This window comes from Mercurialis annua, linkage group LG2 (assembly GCF_937616625.2).
Source record: "Mercurialis annua linkage group LG2, ddMerAnnu1.2, whole genome shotgun sequence".
NCBI classification, from domain to species: Eukaryota; Viridiplantae; Streptophyta; class Magnoliopsida; order Malpighiales; family Euphorbiaceae; genus Mercurialis; species Mercurialis annua.
This window is the reverse complement of record NC_065571.1, coordinates 12,583,625-12,600,195: the sequence shown is the minus strand read 5'-3', so window position 1 is coordinate 12,600,195 and position 16,571 is coordinate 12,583,625. Positions and strand designations below refer to the sequence as shown.

General features: G+C 34.2%; 1 protein-coding gene and 1 long non-coding RNA gene across 2 annotated transcripts; both read right to left on the bottom strand.

Moving 5' to 3' along the window:
- Nucleotides 1-6,221: 6,221 nt before the first annotated feature.
- Nucleotides 6,222-12,138, bottom strand: LOC126669808 (uncharacterized). Its single transcript, XR_007638569.2, has 2 exons — nt 11,719-12,138; nt 6,222-6,626 (listed from the first exon to the last, which is right to left on the bottom strand). It is a non-coding gene; the product is annotated as an uncharacterized LOC126669808 (long non-coding RNA).
- Nucleotides 12,139-12,420: 282 nt separating this feature from the next.
- Nucleotides 12,421-14,965, bottom strand: LOC126666625 (uncharacterized). Its single transcript, XM_050359451.2, has 3 exons — nt 14,763-14,965; nt 13,795-14,000; nt 12,421-12,875 (listed from the first exon to the last, which is right to left on the bottom strand). Exons 1-3 carry the CDS (start codon nt 14,850-14,852, stop codon nt 12,617-12,619), a joined length of 555 nt encoding a protein of 184 aa, XP_050215408.1. The 5' UTR covers nt 14,853-14,965; the 3' UTR covers nt 12,421-12,616.
- Nucleotides 14,966-16,571: the final 1,606 nt, after the last annotated feature.

Genomic DNA, 16,571 nt, shown 5'->3' with positions numbered 1-16,571 from the left:
AGCCCATTTTCAATTCTATCCTGACGTTGTAAAGTTGTCAATTAATTTTTTTACAATTTGTTTATTTCAGGGATGAAACCATCTAATTAATAAAATTTAAGAATAAAATCACACTCTTTTCCATTAAAAAAATACAAATAAATACTTTAACTTTAAAAACTAACAAAAAAAACCATAACATAATTAAAATTAATTTATATTTTATTTGACTAAATCTAAATCTAAATTATTTTAATATACATAATTATTATTTTAAAATTAAACACATCCCGATCCGCCCGCTTTATCCTCCGGTGGCCGGCAGTGGCGTTTTCGGCCACCGGAGAACAGACCCAGATGGGGTTTGTTAGCCATCTTCCTCAACGAGGACGATGAAACAGACCCACCCGGGTCTGTTTCATCATCTTCCTCGTTAAAGAAGATGATGAACAAGGTATGTTCATCATCTTTCTCAACGAGGAAGATGAGGGAACAGATCTAGGAATTCGATCTGGGAAATTTCCAGATCTGTTCCCATCTTCTCATCGAGGAAGATCATCTTCCTTGTTGAGGAAGATGATGAAACAGACACAGGTCGGTATGTTTCATCTTCCTCGTTGAGGAAGATGGCTAGCTAACAGACCCACCTTGGTCTGTTCTCCAGTGGCCGGAAATGCCATTGCCGGCCACCGGAGAACAGACCCGGCGGCCGATATCAGGATGTGTTTAATGTTTTTTTACAGTTTTTAATTTATTTATTTTAAAATGTAAAATTAATTTTTTAAAATTAAAACAATTAAAACTCGTTCGAGCGACGAAAGTTTAAATTGTGAACGCAAGCCAGATGCTATTGCAGTGTCGGAAATATATATAAAATAAATTATTGGTATTATATTATATTAAACTAAAAATTTATTTTTATTATATTTAAATTTGTAGAGAAGGATAATTTTTTGTATAATGTATAATATCAAATGTTATTTTAAATATATGTTAAATATGAAGAATTCTTTTGAATTTTTTCCACATGAAAAAGGTTAATTTAACACTTCAGGGTACAGTTGAAATGGAAAAAATGTAAAATAGGGTAAAATTAACAACTTTACAACGTGAGGGTGGAATTGAAAAGCAACTGAACGGTCAGGATTTTTTAAGGTATTAGGCCTTTATAAAAAGCCTTTTATATTGATTTAAGGTTAGCAGGCCTTGCAAGACAACTTTTATTAATAGAAATGAGTTTAGACTTTTAAAAGCCCAAAAGGCTAAAAGAATAGAATTCTAATTAGAAAAGGTAATTGGTATTTAATTATTATGGATTAAAGATTAATAAAGGCACGAGATTAAGTTAATAAATTTAGCAAAATAAAGAATTAATTAGTTAATGGAATTAATTAAGGTTAATCATTAAAGACTTAATTGATTAATTATTGGACAAATGCTTAGTTTTAAAAAGGTCTAAATAAATGAGCTTAAGGACTAAGAATAAGATAATAGATTTAATTACTTAATTAAATTGAGTTAGTAATAGAATAGAAAGATTAGACTCGAGTTTAAAAGTAAACCTGAATTTAATAATTAGAAAATTATTAATTAATGGCAATTAATGAAATTTTCCTTTTCGTACAAAATGGCAATATGGCACTTTGGTTAATTTAATTAAAACTAATTAAAAATGATAAATAATTATTTGTAAGTAATTATGAAGGATATGGTCATGGATTGAACCTTAAATTTATTTCAAGCGTTTTCCTGTATCGGACGCGAAAAGTAAGTGAGTCCGCAGTTCTCAAAGAGTCAAAAATAAGAAGGAATTATGAATCAGTTAAGATAAAAAAGTGACCGATAAAGAAAGTGTTTGTAAAAAGTCTTTGTTTTGATATTTGTTTGTATACGATATGAAATCGTATTTATGTGTGTATGTCTAGAGGTCATTTCTAGTTTTAGGACTGTGTCCTTTGAAATTGTTATAACACGAATCGTGAATATAGATGTGACAAAAAGTCAGCTATTTGGTGGAACATACCTAAGGAAATAAACTGGAGAGCTAACAGAGGAACGACATGGAGTATAAATAGTGGACTACAATTTATGAGTTTGCATTTTCACTTGTATAGATTAAAGTAATATAGTATTATTACTTTATTGTAAAATATAATTATTATAAAGTATTTTGAGTATATTAAAGATATATAGTATGATTTCAAAAAGAAAGCAAAAATAGATTTGGCAATGATCCGACAGAACAAGATTTCCCATTAGACGTTAATAGGACTGTGTGATCACCGGTTGTCAGTCGAGTATGCATGGATGTTATGATCGAGTCCGGCAACGACTTAGAAAGTTGGAGGCAATGGCCTAGACTCATCTGAAAGGAATCCTGAGGCAAAAGCCTAGATTTTCTGACAGTTCTCAAGACGACGGTATTAAAGTACGGCTGAAATCTGTCGTATTGTAAGAAAAGTTTGGAACTTTTAAATACGCTTAAACAAATTTGTCTAGAAAAAAATACTAAAATATGTGAAATGGATTGGTATGATATATATATATATATATATATATATATATATATATATATATATATATATATATATATATATAAGCATGTAGTAGCATGAACTTTAAGATTAGGGTTTTGTCCATGATCCAACTAGAATCGTATAATTTCATATGTGATTTCAATATCGTTTTTATTTAATGTATGTTAGTAAATTTATGAACTCACCAGTATATCTGACCCCATGTTGTGGAACTTATTTTCAGGTATGTTACCTGTGTTTGGACGAGACTTCATTATTTTTTGTTTCCGAAGTCTCTTCTAATTTTTAAAGTGGTATTCCTTGTACGTGTATCTTAGAAACTGCAGTAGTAGCTTTGACAGTTTGTCGTCGTATGCATGTTAGTCTCGGCGATGAATGCCCCTCCATAACTCTATTTTTTTCATCGTATGTTTTTTGATTGCATGCTTACGTTTTGGAATATAGTTGCAACCCGAGTACACAGTAATACCGGGAATTATGAGATATAGTATAAAGTAAACTGTATGCATCTATATATTATATGTATGATATAGGGCCCAGCGTGGCTATATGCATGAATGCATGTTATCGGTTTTGAAAAGATGATATTCGAGAAATACGCATTAAAACGATAACCAAGGATTGGAAACGAACGATTTTTATTTTAAAAAAGAGTTTTCTTAAAAGATAAAATTGGAAAGTGTTTTGAAAGATTTCGCGAAAGATTTATAGCCAATTTGCAAAATATCGTTAAAGATATCAAAAGTGATTTTTAAGAAAAAGATTTTATAACCGTTTGTATCAAGTTTTTTTAAGAGAAAATTAGGTTTGCTACGGACTTCGGAGCAACCACTCTCATTCCCTGTCGCCGGTCTCGATTTGGTAATCTGGTCGTGACACTTGGACGATCGTCTGTCGTGCACAGTTTATTAACTCCAAACTCGAGTCAAATTCATTTTACTCAAAATTTTCAGAACTCAAACTAAATTCTCTCAACTCTAAACACTCGTACTTGATCCTAAGCTTGGTCATTGAAGGTTTTGATCAAATTTATGATCCCTGAGTCAAAATAAACAAGATTTAAAGGTTTGAATTGCATGCAAGTGGTTTGATCAAGTGGGTTTTCAAAAAAGCTTTGATCTTCCCTTTTTCCAAGTTGATTTCTGAGTTTTTGAGCCTCTAGAGGTATATCCATCCTCTGGTTTTCTGAGATTGTTCTTGCATGTGTGTTTTGAGTTCGTTAAACATGATTTGGTGGAGTTTAGGAAATGGATTGTGTGTTGATCATGCTATGTGATGTTCTTATCATTTTCACCATGATTTATTAGCATGCAGGGTGATTATTTGAGTTTTTATATTCTGGAAATTATATATATAGAATTGCATGTTAATATAAATGGAATTAAATGTGGATAATTGGTTAATTGTGGCTTAATTTGAGATATATATGTTTAATTGTGAAATTGGATGATTTTGGCTATGTTTGGCCAAGTTTGGGTGATATAATTGTTGCTATAAATTTGATTATGGTCTATTTTACTTTTGGTGTGTTTGGCATGCGGTTGGTACGATATGGAGAAATTACAAGCTTACGTATCAAATTGTCATTTTCGGCAATTTGAGGGATCAATTTGTATCTTTTCCAAATCTGTGAGTTTTGACCCTAAGGGGATGTTGCTATATGTATTTTGATTGCATATATGAGTTAGTTGAATTTCGTGAATTTTCTAGAGTCGGTTATACTCCATTTTGATTTTAAAGGCGTTTTTGCGAAAAGTAGCGTGTTCGTTGATTTCCGAATTTCTTGAGATTTCGGAAAGATATTGGTTTTAATGGATTTGATAAAATGATATTTATGGAAAAATATGTCTTTTTGAGATTTTGGCGAAATTGTTGTTTTTACGAGATTCCGGGTTTCGGGTTTTCAGTGGGTATTTCGGCTGAAACGAGCGTGAGCCGCTCTTGACGTGGAAAATAGGTTTGTGAAAATATAAAGTATTTTATTAAATATTTTATACCACAAATTTTATTTTTATCGTGGAGCATAACAATGATTCCAATATTATACGAAATTGCCGATGTTTGAGGATTATGTGGTTTTGATGTTTCGGGTCGTTTCTTTGTCGCTCACTATATGTGTGGCCTAGAAATATCTAGAGTTAGGGGTTTTGTGTTCCGTATTTTAATTTGTGTTTTTTCGTAGACCTGTTTATGTCATGTGGTGTGGAGTCGAACCGTGCTTAACGTGGAACTTACGTTGGAGTTTATTTTAGAGATTAACAAGCTGTGAGTAGTACTTTTATATTTTGTTATTAAGTAGTTTTGTAAATTCTAGCAACGTTGTTACAAAATGTTTTTGAAACGTTTTTCGAATATCGTTATGGAAGAATTGAAACGTGCTTTCCAAATGTGTGGCATTAGGACTACGTGCGCACTGGTTTGATCGAATTATGATATGCACATATTGTGGATATTTTTATAGCAATGTACTTGATAAATTAATTTCTCGGGTTTCGACAGAGATGCAATCAATTGATTAAATTTTTGGGCTTCACAACTTATGGTTTAAGTGAAGTCGGTGATGTACTCGATGGATTAAATTCGCGGGCTTAATGACTCCTTGGATTGATCAGAATTATGGATTAAGTGTTGGATCCGTGATGTACTTGATACATTAATTTATCGGGCTTCACGGTCATTTGAATTTCTGATATTATGAGATATTATGAGTCGAGGTTTATGGTTTCAGTTGATTTCGTAACAGCGATATTAAAGTTTTTTAATGATTTTAAATTCACTTACTATATAAATATATTTGTACATACTCTCTCTGATTTTTATCTGATCAGTGGATTTTAACATTTTCAGATGATTTCATTTCGAGGTGGTACTTCCGATGCTTTATTTACTCGAAAGCGTTATTATCTATAGTTTAGAACCTCCGTAGTATTTAGTTTATGTCTGTTGTGTCTATGTTTCCTCGGGAGTTGTCCAAGAGGGTCAGTTTTTATAACCGTATTAGATGTTTATCCGCTGTTGACATGCTTAATTATGATTATATTGTATTTATAGCTTGGCATGTTTTAACTTTCGCATATATTTATATCTACTATGCTATGTTAGATCTAGGTTAGAGTCTCATTTGCCTCCGAATATTGTATGATTGTTGTTCGTTTTATCGTTTTCTTTGGCTTGCTACAGGTTCCGGAGCAACCACCCCTATTCCCTAGCGCCGGTCGCGATGCCACGAAAATCGAGTCGTGACAGGATCCTTGAGCATTTTCCTGTCGTAAAAATACCAGGACTCCAATATAGATGTACAATATGGTCGAAAAAGGGTATTTAAGAACTGCACAATCAATGCAAAAGGGTATTTAAGAATTTGCTTGAAAACGAACCTCTATTCGTCTTCCAGGACGAACCCATCTGGCTTCGCCATTGAAGACTAACAGAGCTTCTTGTGTTTGTCTTCAATGGAGGACAAACAGAAGAAGCTCTATTCGTCTTCCATTGAAGACGAACAGATCTGTTCGTATTTTGGATATTTTAAATTTTTGGGTGTTTTGATGACATGTAAGGTGATGTGGAGTGTTTTTAATCTTTTTTTATAAAATGCCACAACTTCTGTTAGCAGTGTTAGATGAAAAATGGACGGAAGGAGTTTGGTGATGGTCAAACCAAAACTTAGAGGTTTTACGGGCCGAAAATTGAACTTAAGGACTATGGTGATAAAAGGCCCCAAAATGAGGGACTACAGGTGCAAATAAGCCTGTTTTTCACTATTATCAATAGCGGATACACCCAAAACCACAAACTAGAAATCTTCAAAGCTTAAATGCATAAAAAGAAGAAAATTTAATTAAACAAATGTGTAAGGAACCCATTATAATCATTATAAATCTATCAACCAATAATTATGGGAAGAACAAGGGCACATGTCCGGCAAGATTCATGTTTGAGACGTTTCTTGAAGCACAAGAAAATATTAGGTCCCATGGTAAGTAACCGACTTGTGAGAAGTACAGTAAATCCACTCGATCCCAAACTAGTAGCAATGTCTGAATTGTATTTGCAGTATTAATAATGTATTTCGAATTCATATGCCAATTCCTCATGAAAGCCAATCTCGACCTGAAAATCACAAAATAAACAAAAATTGTAATAATAGTTTAAAATTCTTGTCTAATTAAACAGATTTTTATTGCTAATGTAGGGATTTCCCGTACTCGGGTTTGAATTTCTTTAGGAGTCCTTCCTATATCTTCTCTAAAACTTGATTTTGGCCATTTCTCTAAGTTGTAGTCTTCAGTATGCCATCCATGAGTATGGCATATTTTATGTGAAAGTTTTGAGTTATGTTTTTGCCACTTTTTATGGCTCTTAATATTAACCATATCAATAAAAATCAGAAAATCCTTACCAATATTGACAGTCAAACAAATCAACAATCATCATATCAATCACCTCCTACAATCAAGGAAAATTAATCATGTTCATATTACAAATATATGAAATTTATATTAGTGTATCATTGTAATTATATCAATTATTCTTGCTATACTTAACATTGTAATCCTATAAAGATGTACCTCATTCAACAGTAAATATATAAAATTTCAAAAACATTCAGCAACCTTGTCTCATATGGTATCACAGCACCATCAACGATCCGCAACAAACAACCTCCGACCAAAACGCTTCACCTTCAAGCGCACCAACCCACCCTTGCCTCAACCCCGTTCCACCATGACAAACACTGTGCAAGAAACCCTGATTCCCAACCCGCATGAAACCACAAAACCCTTAACTGCTCTCAACCTAAGCCATGTCATTAAGTTGACACCACTTAATTATTCCTCGTGGCATTTTCAGTTAACAAATATACTTTCCGGGCTCAGCTTACTCGGTTTCCTAGATGGATCCGAGTCTCCACCACCCGCCACAGTCCTTGACTCTGAGACAAATGAAAAACCCAATCCCGCCTACTTGGCTTGACTCAAGCAAGACGGACTGATTCTTGGTGCCTTAATGGGTACTATCTCTTCTGCTCTCCAATCCTTAATTGTAAGGGCTAAAACCACTAAGGAGGCTTGGGACATCCTTGCCCATACTTACGCAAACCCCTCGCGTGCGCATATTATGCAACTTAAAGACAAATTTGACTATATTGTTAAATCAATGGATCAAACCATCTCGGACTATATGCACTTGATTAAAGCGTGTGTAGACCAACTCGCCCTTATGGGAAAAGTCCTTGATCCCGAAGATATTATCTCCAAGGTCTTAAAGGGCCTTAACTACGAGCTCTATAAACCCGTCATCAACGCCATTAGAGCTCGTGATACACCCATTAATTTTGAAGCATTACATGAAAAACTACTTCAACACGAACTGATTGTCAAACACCAAGAAACCACCAATCATTTCACCCCATCTGCGAATCCTGCATATCGCCAGAATAACCAGCACCACCATCGTAGTTATTCCCGCCACTAACCCAACTCTCCTTACTCACAAACCACCACCCACAACCATCCAAATCCCCGACCCTTCCAAGGGCGCTGTCAGTGGTGCCGTCAAACAGGCCATGTTGTTGCCAATTGCCCCTTATTCAGGAAACTTTTTCCAACCACTGTCTTCCCGGCGCCACCATCTACTCGCCATAATCAACCACCACCTCAGGCCCACTCGGCCACCTACGGAGCACCTCCACCGAACCCAAACTTCCTGCTTGACAGCGGCGCTACCAATCATATCACCCACGATCTGGACACTTTAGCTTTTCATTCTCCTTATACCGGACTTGACGATCTCATCATCGGAGACGGTTCAACTCTCCCGATTGAAAATATAGGTTCTTTTACTCTCCAATCTTTTTTAATTCAATAATGTGTTGCATGTTCCAACCATCTCACGTAATATTCTGTCAATTTCGCAATTATGTAAAGATAATAATGCATTTATACTTTTCTCACCTGATTTGTTTTGTTTAAAGGCAATATCATCGGGGAGAATTCTGCTCCAGGGCCGAGTTAAGCAAGGAATTTATGAGTGGTGTCCTCAACAACCAATTGCTCAAACCGCTGTCAAAGGAACTGCTCCAATATCTTGGCATCATAAGTTAGGCCACCCATCTTATAATATAATTAAGATTATTAATAAAAATTTATCTTCACCAACATTGGACTATGAACACTGTCATTCTTGTTGTGTTGCTAAGAGCAAAAATCTCCCTTTTTTCTAATTCTTCACTAAAGTCAAATGCACCACCTGATCTTTTGTTCTCGGACTTATGGACCAGCCCGGTCCTATCTCGAGATCACTACAAATACTATATCGTATTCGTAGACCACTTTAGTAAATATGTTTGGTTATATCCATTAAAACGCAAATCTGACACCACGCCAATATTTATTCAATTTAAGGCATTAATGGAAAAATATTTCCAAAAACCGATTCGACATTTTTTTCTCGATAATGAAGGTGAATATATTAAGTTAAATAAAACACTTCTTGAAAATGGAATATCCCACTCTACATCACCACCTCATACTCCTGAACACAATGGATATGCCGAAAGGCGTCACCGTCACATTGTGGAAACTGGTCTAGCTCTCCTAAACCACGCAGGTCTTCCGACCACTTATTGGCCATTTGCATTTAGTACATCAACTTATTTTATAAACCGCCTCCCTACCAAAACCTTAAATGGTAACTCACCATATTCTGTAATACATAATAAACAACCCAATTACACAAAACTCCATAATTTTGGATGTCTTTGTTACCCTTGGTTAAGACCGTATACTAAGAATAAATTAGAAGACCGCTCTATTTCATGCATTTTCGTTGGCTATTCCACCACTCAAAGCGCATACCATTGTCTTGACCCAAAAACTTATCACATTTACACTTCAAGACATGTAAAATTTGTCGATGACGAGTACCCATTTCGTAAATTATCAGTACCACCATCATCCCCTTCGCCTCACACTGATCCAAATGACTGGTGCACCATGTCCATACCCATTCTTCCTCCCGCAAACCCTGCACCTCCCTCAACCCCATCCGTCACTGATCAACCTCACACCAAACCACCCATTACAATTGTTTACTCTCGTTCCCAACCAACAAGCTACATCCAACCCCTCTTCGCCCTCGGATCCGAACCCATTAGACCCCACCTCTACTACAGCTACTCCATCTTCCTCCTCTGATGCCACCTCTATCCATCAACAGCCCACCCAAACCTGCCCTCCACCCAAGTCCACTGCTCCGCCACCTGCCATAAAACAGTCGCTACTCGCCTCAACAACGACATTCGTAAACCCAACCCAAAATACGCTAAAGTTGCTACCCTTAACCGTCTCCTGACAATCTGCCCAACACCGTAAAACAGGCCCTAATACTTCCCCAATGGCGTAATGCAATGCACGACGAATACCAAGCACTTGAGCAAAACCACACATGGACTCTCGTTCCTCGATCTCAATCACAAAATGTCATTGGCTGCAAATGGGTATTTCGTAACAAATATAACCCGGATGGCACCCTAAAACAACACAAGGCCCGACTTGTTGCTAAGGGTTTCCAGTAACGACCGGGTATTGATTATACTGAGACATTTAGTCGTGTTATAAAACCAACTACTGTTCGTCTTATTTTTTCTCTAACTGTTACAAAATCATGGCCTCTTCGTCAATTGGATGTCAACAATGCCTTTCTCTAAGGCAATTTGACCGATAATGTCTTTATGATTCAACCACCCTGCTTTGTTGATCAAACAAAACCCGACTATGTTTGTAAACTCCATAAAGCAATCTATGGACTAAAACAAGCTCCTCGAACTTGGTACACTGAATTAAAAACCCATCTACTTACTCAAGGTTTTAAACAATCTATTTCAGATTCATCTTTATTCATTTTACAAACCAAAAACACTTGTATTTATATGCTAGTTTACGTTGATGATATTATCATCACCGGACCAAATCTAGCACACCTACAAATGTTTATTACAGTATTATCTAAGCGATTTTCCTTAAAAGATCTTGGACCACTGTCGTACTTTTTAGGCTTAGAAGTTATACCAAATGAACTCGGCCTACACCTAAACCAATCTAAATACGTTCACGATCTCCTCACGAAATACACCATGATTGAAGCCAAACCAAATACTACACATATGGCTACCTCTCCATCACTGCTTCTCGAAGACCATCTACCCATTCATGACCAATCAACTTATCGCGCCATCGTCGGAAGCTTACAATATCTATCTCTAACTAGGCTTGACATTGCCTTTGCTCTAAACCGCTTAGCTCAATTTCTTCATCACCCCACAGCTACTCATTGAGCCGCTTTGAAACGTCTACTTCGCTACTTGCAAGGGACTCAAACCTTCGGCATCCAACTGTATCGTAATTCACCACTGTCTTCATGCATTTTGTGACGCTGATCACGCAGGTGACAAAGACAACTACATCTCCACAACAGGCTACATCATTTACCTCGGTCGCAATCCTATTTCCTGGTCCTCCAAAAAACAAAGGGGTATAGCACTCTCCACGACCGAAGCTAAATTTTGGGCTGTCGCTTCCGTTACAACTGAAACACTTTGGCTCCGCAACCTACTCACCGAGCTTCACATCATCGTCAGCAAATCACCATCCATTTATTGTGACAACATTTCAGCTACGCTTTATGCCAAGAAACCAGTCTTTCACTCCAGAATGAAACACATGGCTCTCTCCTTCCACTTCGTCAAAGAACAACTTTAACTCGGCCAAATTCGCATTCAACATGTCGCCAGCAAAGATCAACTGGCTGACATTCTCACCAAACCGCTGCACAAGACTTCATATCAAGAGTTACGAACCAAGATTGGACTCACGCATCAGACGTCCATCTTGCGGGGGCATATTAACCATATCAATACAAATCAAAAAATCCTTACCAATATTGACAGTCAAACAAATCAACAATCATCCTATCAATCACCTCCTACAATCAAGAAAAATTAATCATGTTCATATTACAAATATAGGAAATTTATATTAGTGTATCATTGTAATTACATCAATTATTCTTGTAATCCTATAAATATGTACCTCATTCAACAGTAAATATATACAATTTCAAAAACATTCAGCAACCTTGTCTTATACTTAACACGCATTATTCATCAAAAACAAATATGAAAGTTAATAATGATAATACTTACAGTAGTTCTCCTGTGCTTTGCTGCAATTGCTAGCGAGAGAGCTATGAAATCAAGAAGAATGGCCGATGTAAGGTGCAACATTGATGGAACTGCCAATTTTTCTGAATTTTAAAGAAGTCTAATTGCATTTGACCTCATAGAAAAGGCGTAGAAGCCGGAGTAGGGCCCGAACAGGGTAGTCGCCTAGGCGGTCGTTCTTTCACCGACGATCACCTATTACTTTCGGTTGTCTTTTTAATTTAACATTACAGCCTAGCAGAATCTTTGCTGGCAAGATACTTCATTTCTTTTTAACATTGACACATAAGTAATTAAAATAGAATATGTTTGCCTTGGCACTCAAGCATTGCTTCCAGATCTGCTGCCAGATCAGTGGCCGAATAAATTATATTTTTAGTTATTATGTTTTGACTACCACATGGTGGAGTGAAAGAGCAAGCTAAAATGAATCAGATACATAGTGCTTTTGCTTAATGTTTTTGTTACTTGATATTAAATTATATACTTATGAAAGAAAATATAGAATTCATATTACTATAAAGAAGGTCAATGAAGATCAATGTTACACATAAATTTTTCGAATTTTATTCGATATTACTTTTTATTTCCATACTCGAAAACACTTTTGAAACTCCAAAATTCTACTCTTACAAAATATTAGGGTCTCGGTTTATGTTTTCACATTTCAGTGTTACACATAGATGAAAAAAAATTGTTTACTAATTGACTAGTTCAACAATGTTGATAGTCAAAATATCATATTGATACACAAACAATACTCACCTATTATTGTACTCATACATATCGACAATTTCAGAAAAAAAATCACGAAAACCGCATCGACGAATCTTGCTAAAGGAGCTACACAGTTGTATATATGTATGTTAAAGAGGGTGTCTCATTTGTAGTTTCCCATAGGGACAGAAGCTTCGATGCCGAATGAATGGAAGCTGTCTCTAGCCTTGGAATAGGAAACATAGTAGAATTGTGAAACTATGAGAGTGAAGAGAGTAAAAGCTGCTCCTGCACCAAAAACTCCCTTTCTCAAGGTTTGGCAATCAGGAGGAGTTTCACTGAAAACTGTCCTGTACTTGGTGTGATATGCATTCTGTACCGAACCCGCCAATAAACATACCTCCGCGATGAAGAAAAACACCCTGAAAGATACATTTGCACCAAGTTAAATCGAATTTTGCAACAATTCGTCGAGTTGAAAATTATTAAAAGAATAAAAAAGTTCAGATACCAAAAAAGAATATTTAGAAAAACTTGTGCACCATTTTTGTATTTTGTCCTTTACATTTTATAAATATAATCAAAATCTTTCGGTCATTTTAACTCAATTTTGATTGTTGGCTGTCCCAATTGATTGGTGTCATGCTAAAAAAATGAATATTAGGAGTTATGTGTAAAACTGTGAATATGAATTAAAAGAGATATATAAAGTTTCTTTAGTCATATTACCAGTCACGGGTTTGGGGAGTAGCAAAACTATATATTTTTTTTCATTTGGTTTCCAAATATTTATTGGTTTTATTTTACTTATTAAATTTTAATTTATTTCAATAATAGATTTTTGGCCAAATATAGGCAATTGATTTTTTATTTTTACCTGAAAAATGTGCCACATACGCATAATTTCAGTACACCAAAAATTCTGAGGCAAAATTATGAGTATGTGGTAAATTTTCTATACACAAAATTAGAAAAAAAATACGATGCCGCATAATTTTTTTTTTCTTCAAAAAGTCTAGTTAAAATGAAATTAATAATTAAAATTATAATTGAAAAATTAATATATGGCCCCCAAATTAAAATAAAACAATAGTTTGAGTACCTATATAATCAGCTATCCTTGAAAATACTAAAAACACATGTAAAATTAAACTATCAATGAAATTAAACCTAAATTATAATATATCTTTTAAACTGAAATAATAATTTTTAAAATAATTTTTTTTGTTTGATTTGCAACAAGATGACAAAACTTGTTTTTTTTTTTAAACAATTAAACGAAAATTAAAATTAGTCAATTAAGTATATAAAGCTGTCGGTGGAGGGTATATGGTCCCATACCAGCAAAAAATGAAGAGGATGACAGCCCAAGCCCTGGAGCCACCAGGATTCAAAGACTTGCCACAGCAGAAACATTGACTAGCCAACATAACAATCACCTGGCTCACCATCACAAACAGAAATGCACCCACCCCGAACCCTGTTGCTATGTCCGAGTCATACACACAATAATTATAATCTACTTCACCATCTTGTTTTATTGTTGCCTGCAAAATTTCAAGATCCATGTAATTTATTTGCTCATTCATCCTATAGTAATTGATTGAAAATGCAAGATAGATTTATGTATGACATATTGGTAACTCTAAAGATAAATGAAGAATCGAAACTAAGACTCCTAAATTAAAATACAGCATTGTTGTTATATTGCACGAAAACTTCTCGAGTCTTACATTTTAGCGTTTCGTTTTCATTTCTGGATACATTAATAAAATTTCCGTTCCAATAGGTTTTTTGATGTTGTGTCATTAGATTTTTTTGTTAAATTATTGCAAATGTAATAATTATATACACAATTAGCATTCTTTTATATGATTTCCTCTAAAAATTTAAAAATTATATGAACCTCTGCAGATCAGGTAGTTTGGTCCACATATAAGTACAAGCACATTCCATTTTGGTAAAATTTGTTGTTAATGAGAAATTTCAGAAAAGGAAACAAATTTAAATAACCAAAAATGGAGAACACAGTTCCTATGACAAAAATTAATCATAATTGTATAATCTTTACTAGAAAATGTATTAATTAGTATATCATGTTAACAAGAAATCTAAGATTCATTTTCAGTCAGTTTTTCAATCAAGATTCAAGAAACAGAACCAAATATAAACTTAACAGTCCATATGGACATTACAAGACTATAATAACTCAGAAAATCCAAGATTTTCATTTTTTCTTTCATTTTCTAGGAAACCAAACAGACCCCATCAGCAAAACCAAGAATATAACATTACAAATATACACTTACAGTGCTTCTTCTCTGCTCAGCTGCAACAGCCAAACCAAAGGCAATGAGATCAAGAATAAACACTGTAATCAATAACAGTTTTGACGCCATAGTTCAAGAATCAAGATCTCTTTTTTTCTTATCTCTCTCAAATAACTTTGGTCTAAATAAGAACACCACCAACTACTAAAGTATGAGAATATAAGAATGTGTAGTGTAATAAACAAGAAACAGTTTTACCTAAAGATAAAGACATTACACCTATTTATTTCAGTTTCTTGAAAATGGGCATTTTACCTTCCATTCAAACTATTGCCACTCATTCTAAATATATATATAAGATAAGAGTCATTTCCATCCATAAAGTTTATTGTAAGATTGATTCTATTTAATTTCATTTATTAATATTAAATAGATCCATAAGTTTATAATTACTGAATGATTGAATTAATGGATCTATATTTTCTTATTATTATATCTTGACTTGAATCTTTCTGATTTGATTTTATAAATAATGGATCTGATTTTTCTTAGTTGATCTAATTAAATTTATTTAATTTTGAAACATGAATTTATGGATTGAAATGGTTTTTCCAAAAAATAAAGTATTATTGTACATATTTTGTATAGTTATAAAGGTATTATTGCTTATTTCACAAGGTACAAGAGTTTTGCTGCTGCACTTAATTATTAGGCCAAATATTGTAAAAAGACCAAACCTTTTATAAAAGTTTCACAAAAGTCCCGACCTTTCAATTTTATCGATTTTGGCCAAAAACAAATTATTTGGTTTCAATTGTGCTCAACTCTCAATTTGATTTCAATTTGCTTATGTGACGCCTATGTGGCGCCTATGTGGCATGCCAAATATTGAAAGATCAGAACTTTTGTGAAATCAAATAATTCATTTTTGGCCAAAATCGACAAAATTAAAAGGTCAGGACTTTTGTGAAACCAAATAATCAGTTTTTGGCCAAAATCGATAAAATTGAAAGGTCAGGATTTTTGTGAAACTTTTGTGAAAAGTTTGGTCTTTTTACAACATTTGGCTTAATTATTATATATAGAAAGGGTAGGTATGTTAGTTGCCAAGGTGTTGTTGGTAATTTTGACAGCAATAAAGAATTACTACTACGCCATAAAATGACTATGCCATTTAGGGGTAGGTGTGGGGCTAACCAGTTCACTAGGGTAACTTATAAATCGGTACATAGTAGTATAACTTTTAAAATTAAAAATCTAAATTAAAAATTTTAAAGGTTAATAATTTAAAACGGTTTGATTTTTTTATTTTGCGGTTTTTAACCATGTAACCATTAAAAACCTCAACAAATTGCACCAATGAATGAGTGTCACATCAACACCGTGAATGAATTTCAAAAAAAATAAAAGTTGATATATTTTTATAAGAAAGTTTAAAAAACGTGATTAAATTGAGAAAATGTGTAAAGTTGGTGAATTTTAATGACATTACCCCAAGTATATATTATTTATAAACCGTTTAACCGCGGTTCTTAAAACTCCAAAACTAAACCTAAACCATTAACCGTAAAAATTAAAAATCGAAACCTAAACCTGAAAACTTGGACCGATTAACCACATTTTCCGGTTCGATTTTACGGGTTCGGTTAATCGGTTTTTTTTTGCCTACTCTGATTTAAAAGTGTGCATCCGTTTCTTTGGTTCGGTTTTGAATATTAAAAAACTGATGGTGCCAAATAACTTCTATATCTATACTATACTATAAAGCTGAGCTCCAAAACAACTTTCAATATCATTCTGCCAAGTGGATTTCTCTAATTCAGCCAAGTGGACTTCTACTTATGACAA

What these genes read in the sequence shown, in the direction of transcription:
- LOC126666625 (XM_050359451.2), bottom strand. Translation starts at nt 14,852, where the DNA reads ATGGCGTCAAAACTGTTATTGATTACAGTGTTTATTCTTGATCTCATT. An exon ending in CTGAGCAGAGAAGAAGCACT is followed by an intron (nt 14,001 to 14,762) that starts GTAAGTGTATAT and finishes GAAATTTTGCAG; the next exon opens with GCAACAATAAAACAAGATGG. An exon ending in ATCCTCTTCATTTTTTGCTG is followed by an intron (nt 12,876 to 13,794) that starts GTATGGGACCAT and finishes TGTATCTTTCAG; the next exon opens with GGTGTTTTTCTTCATCGCGG.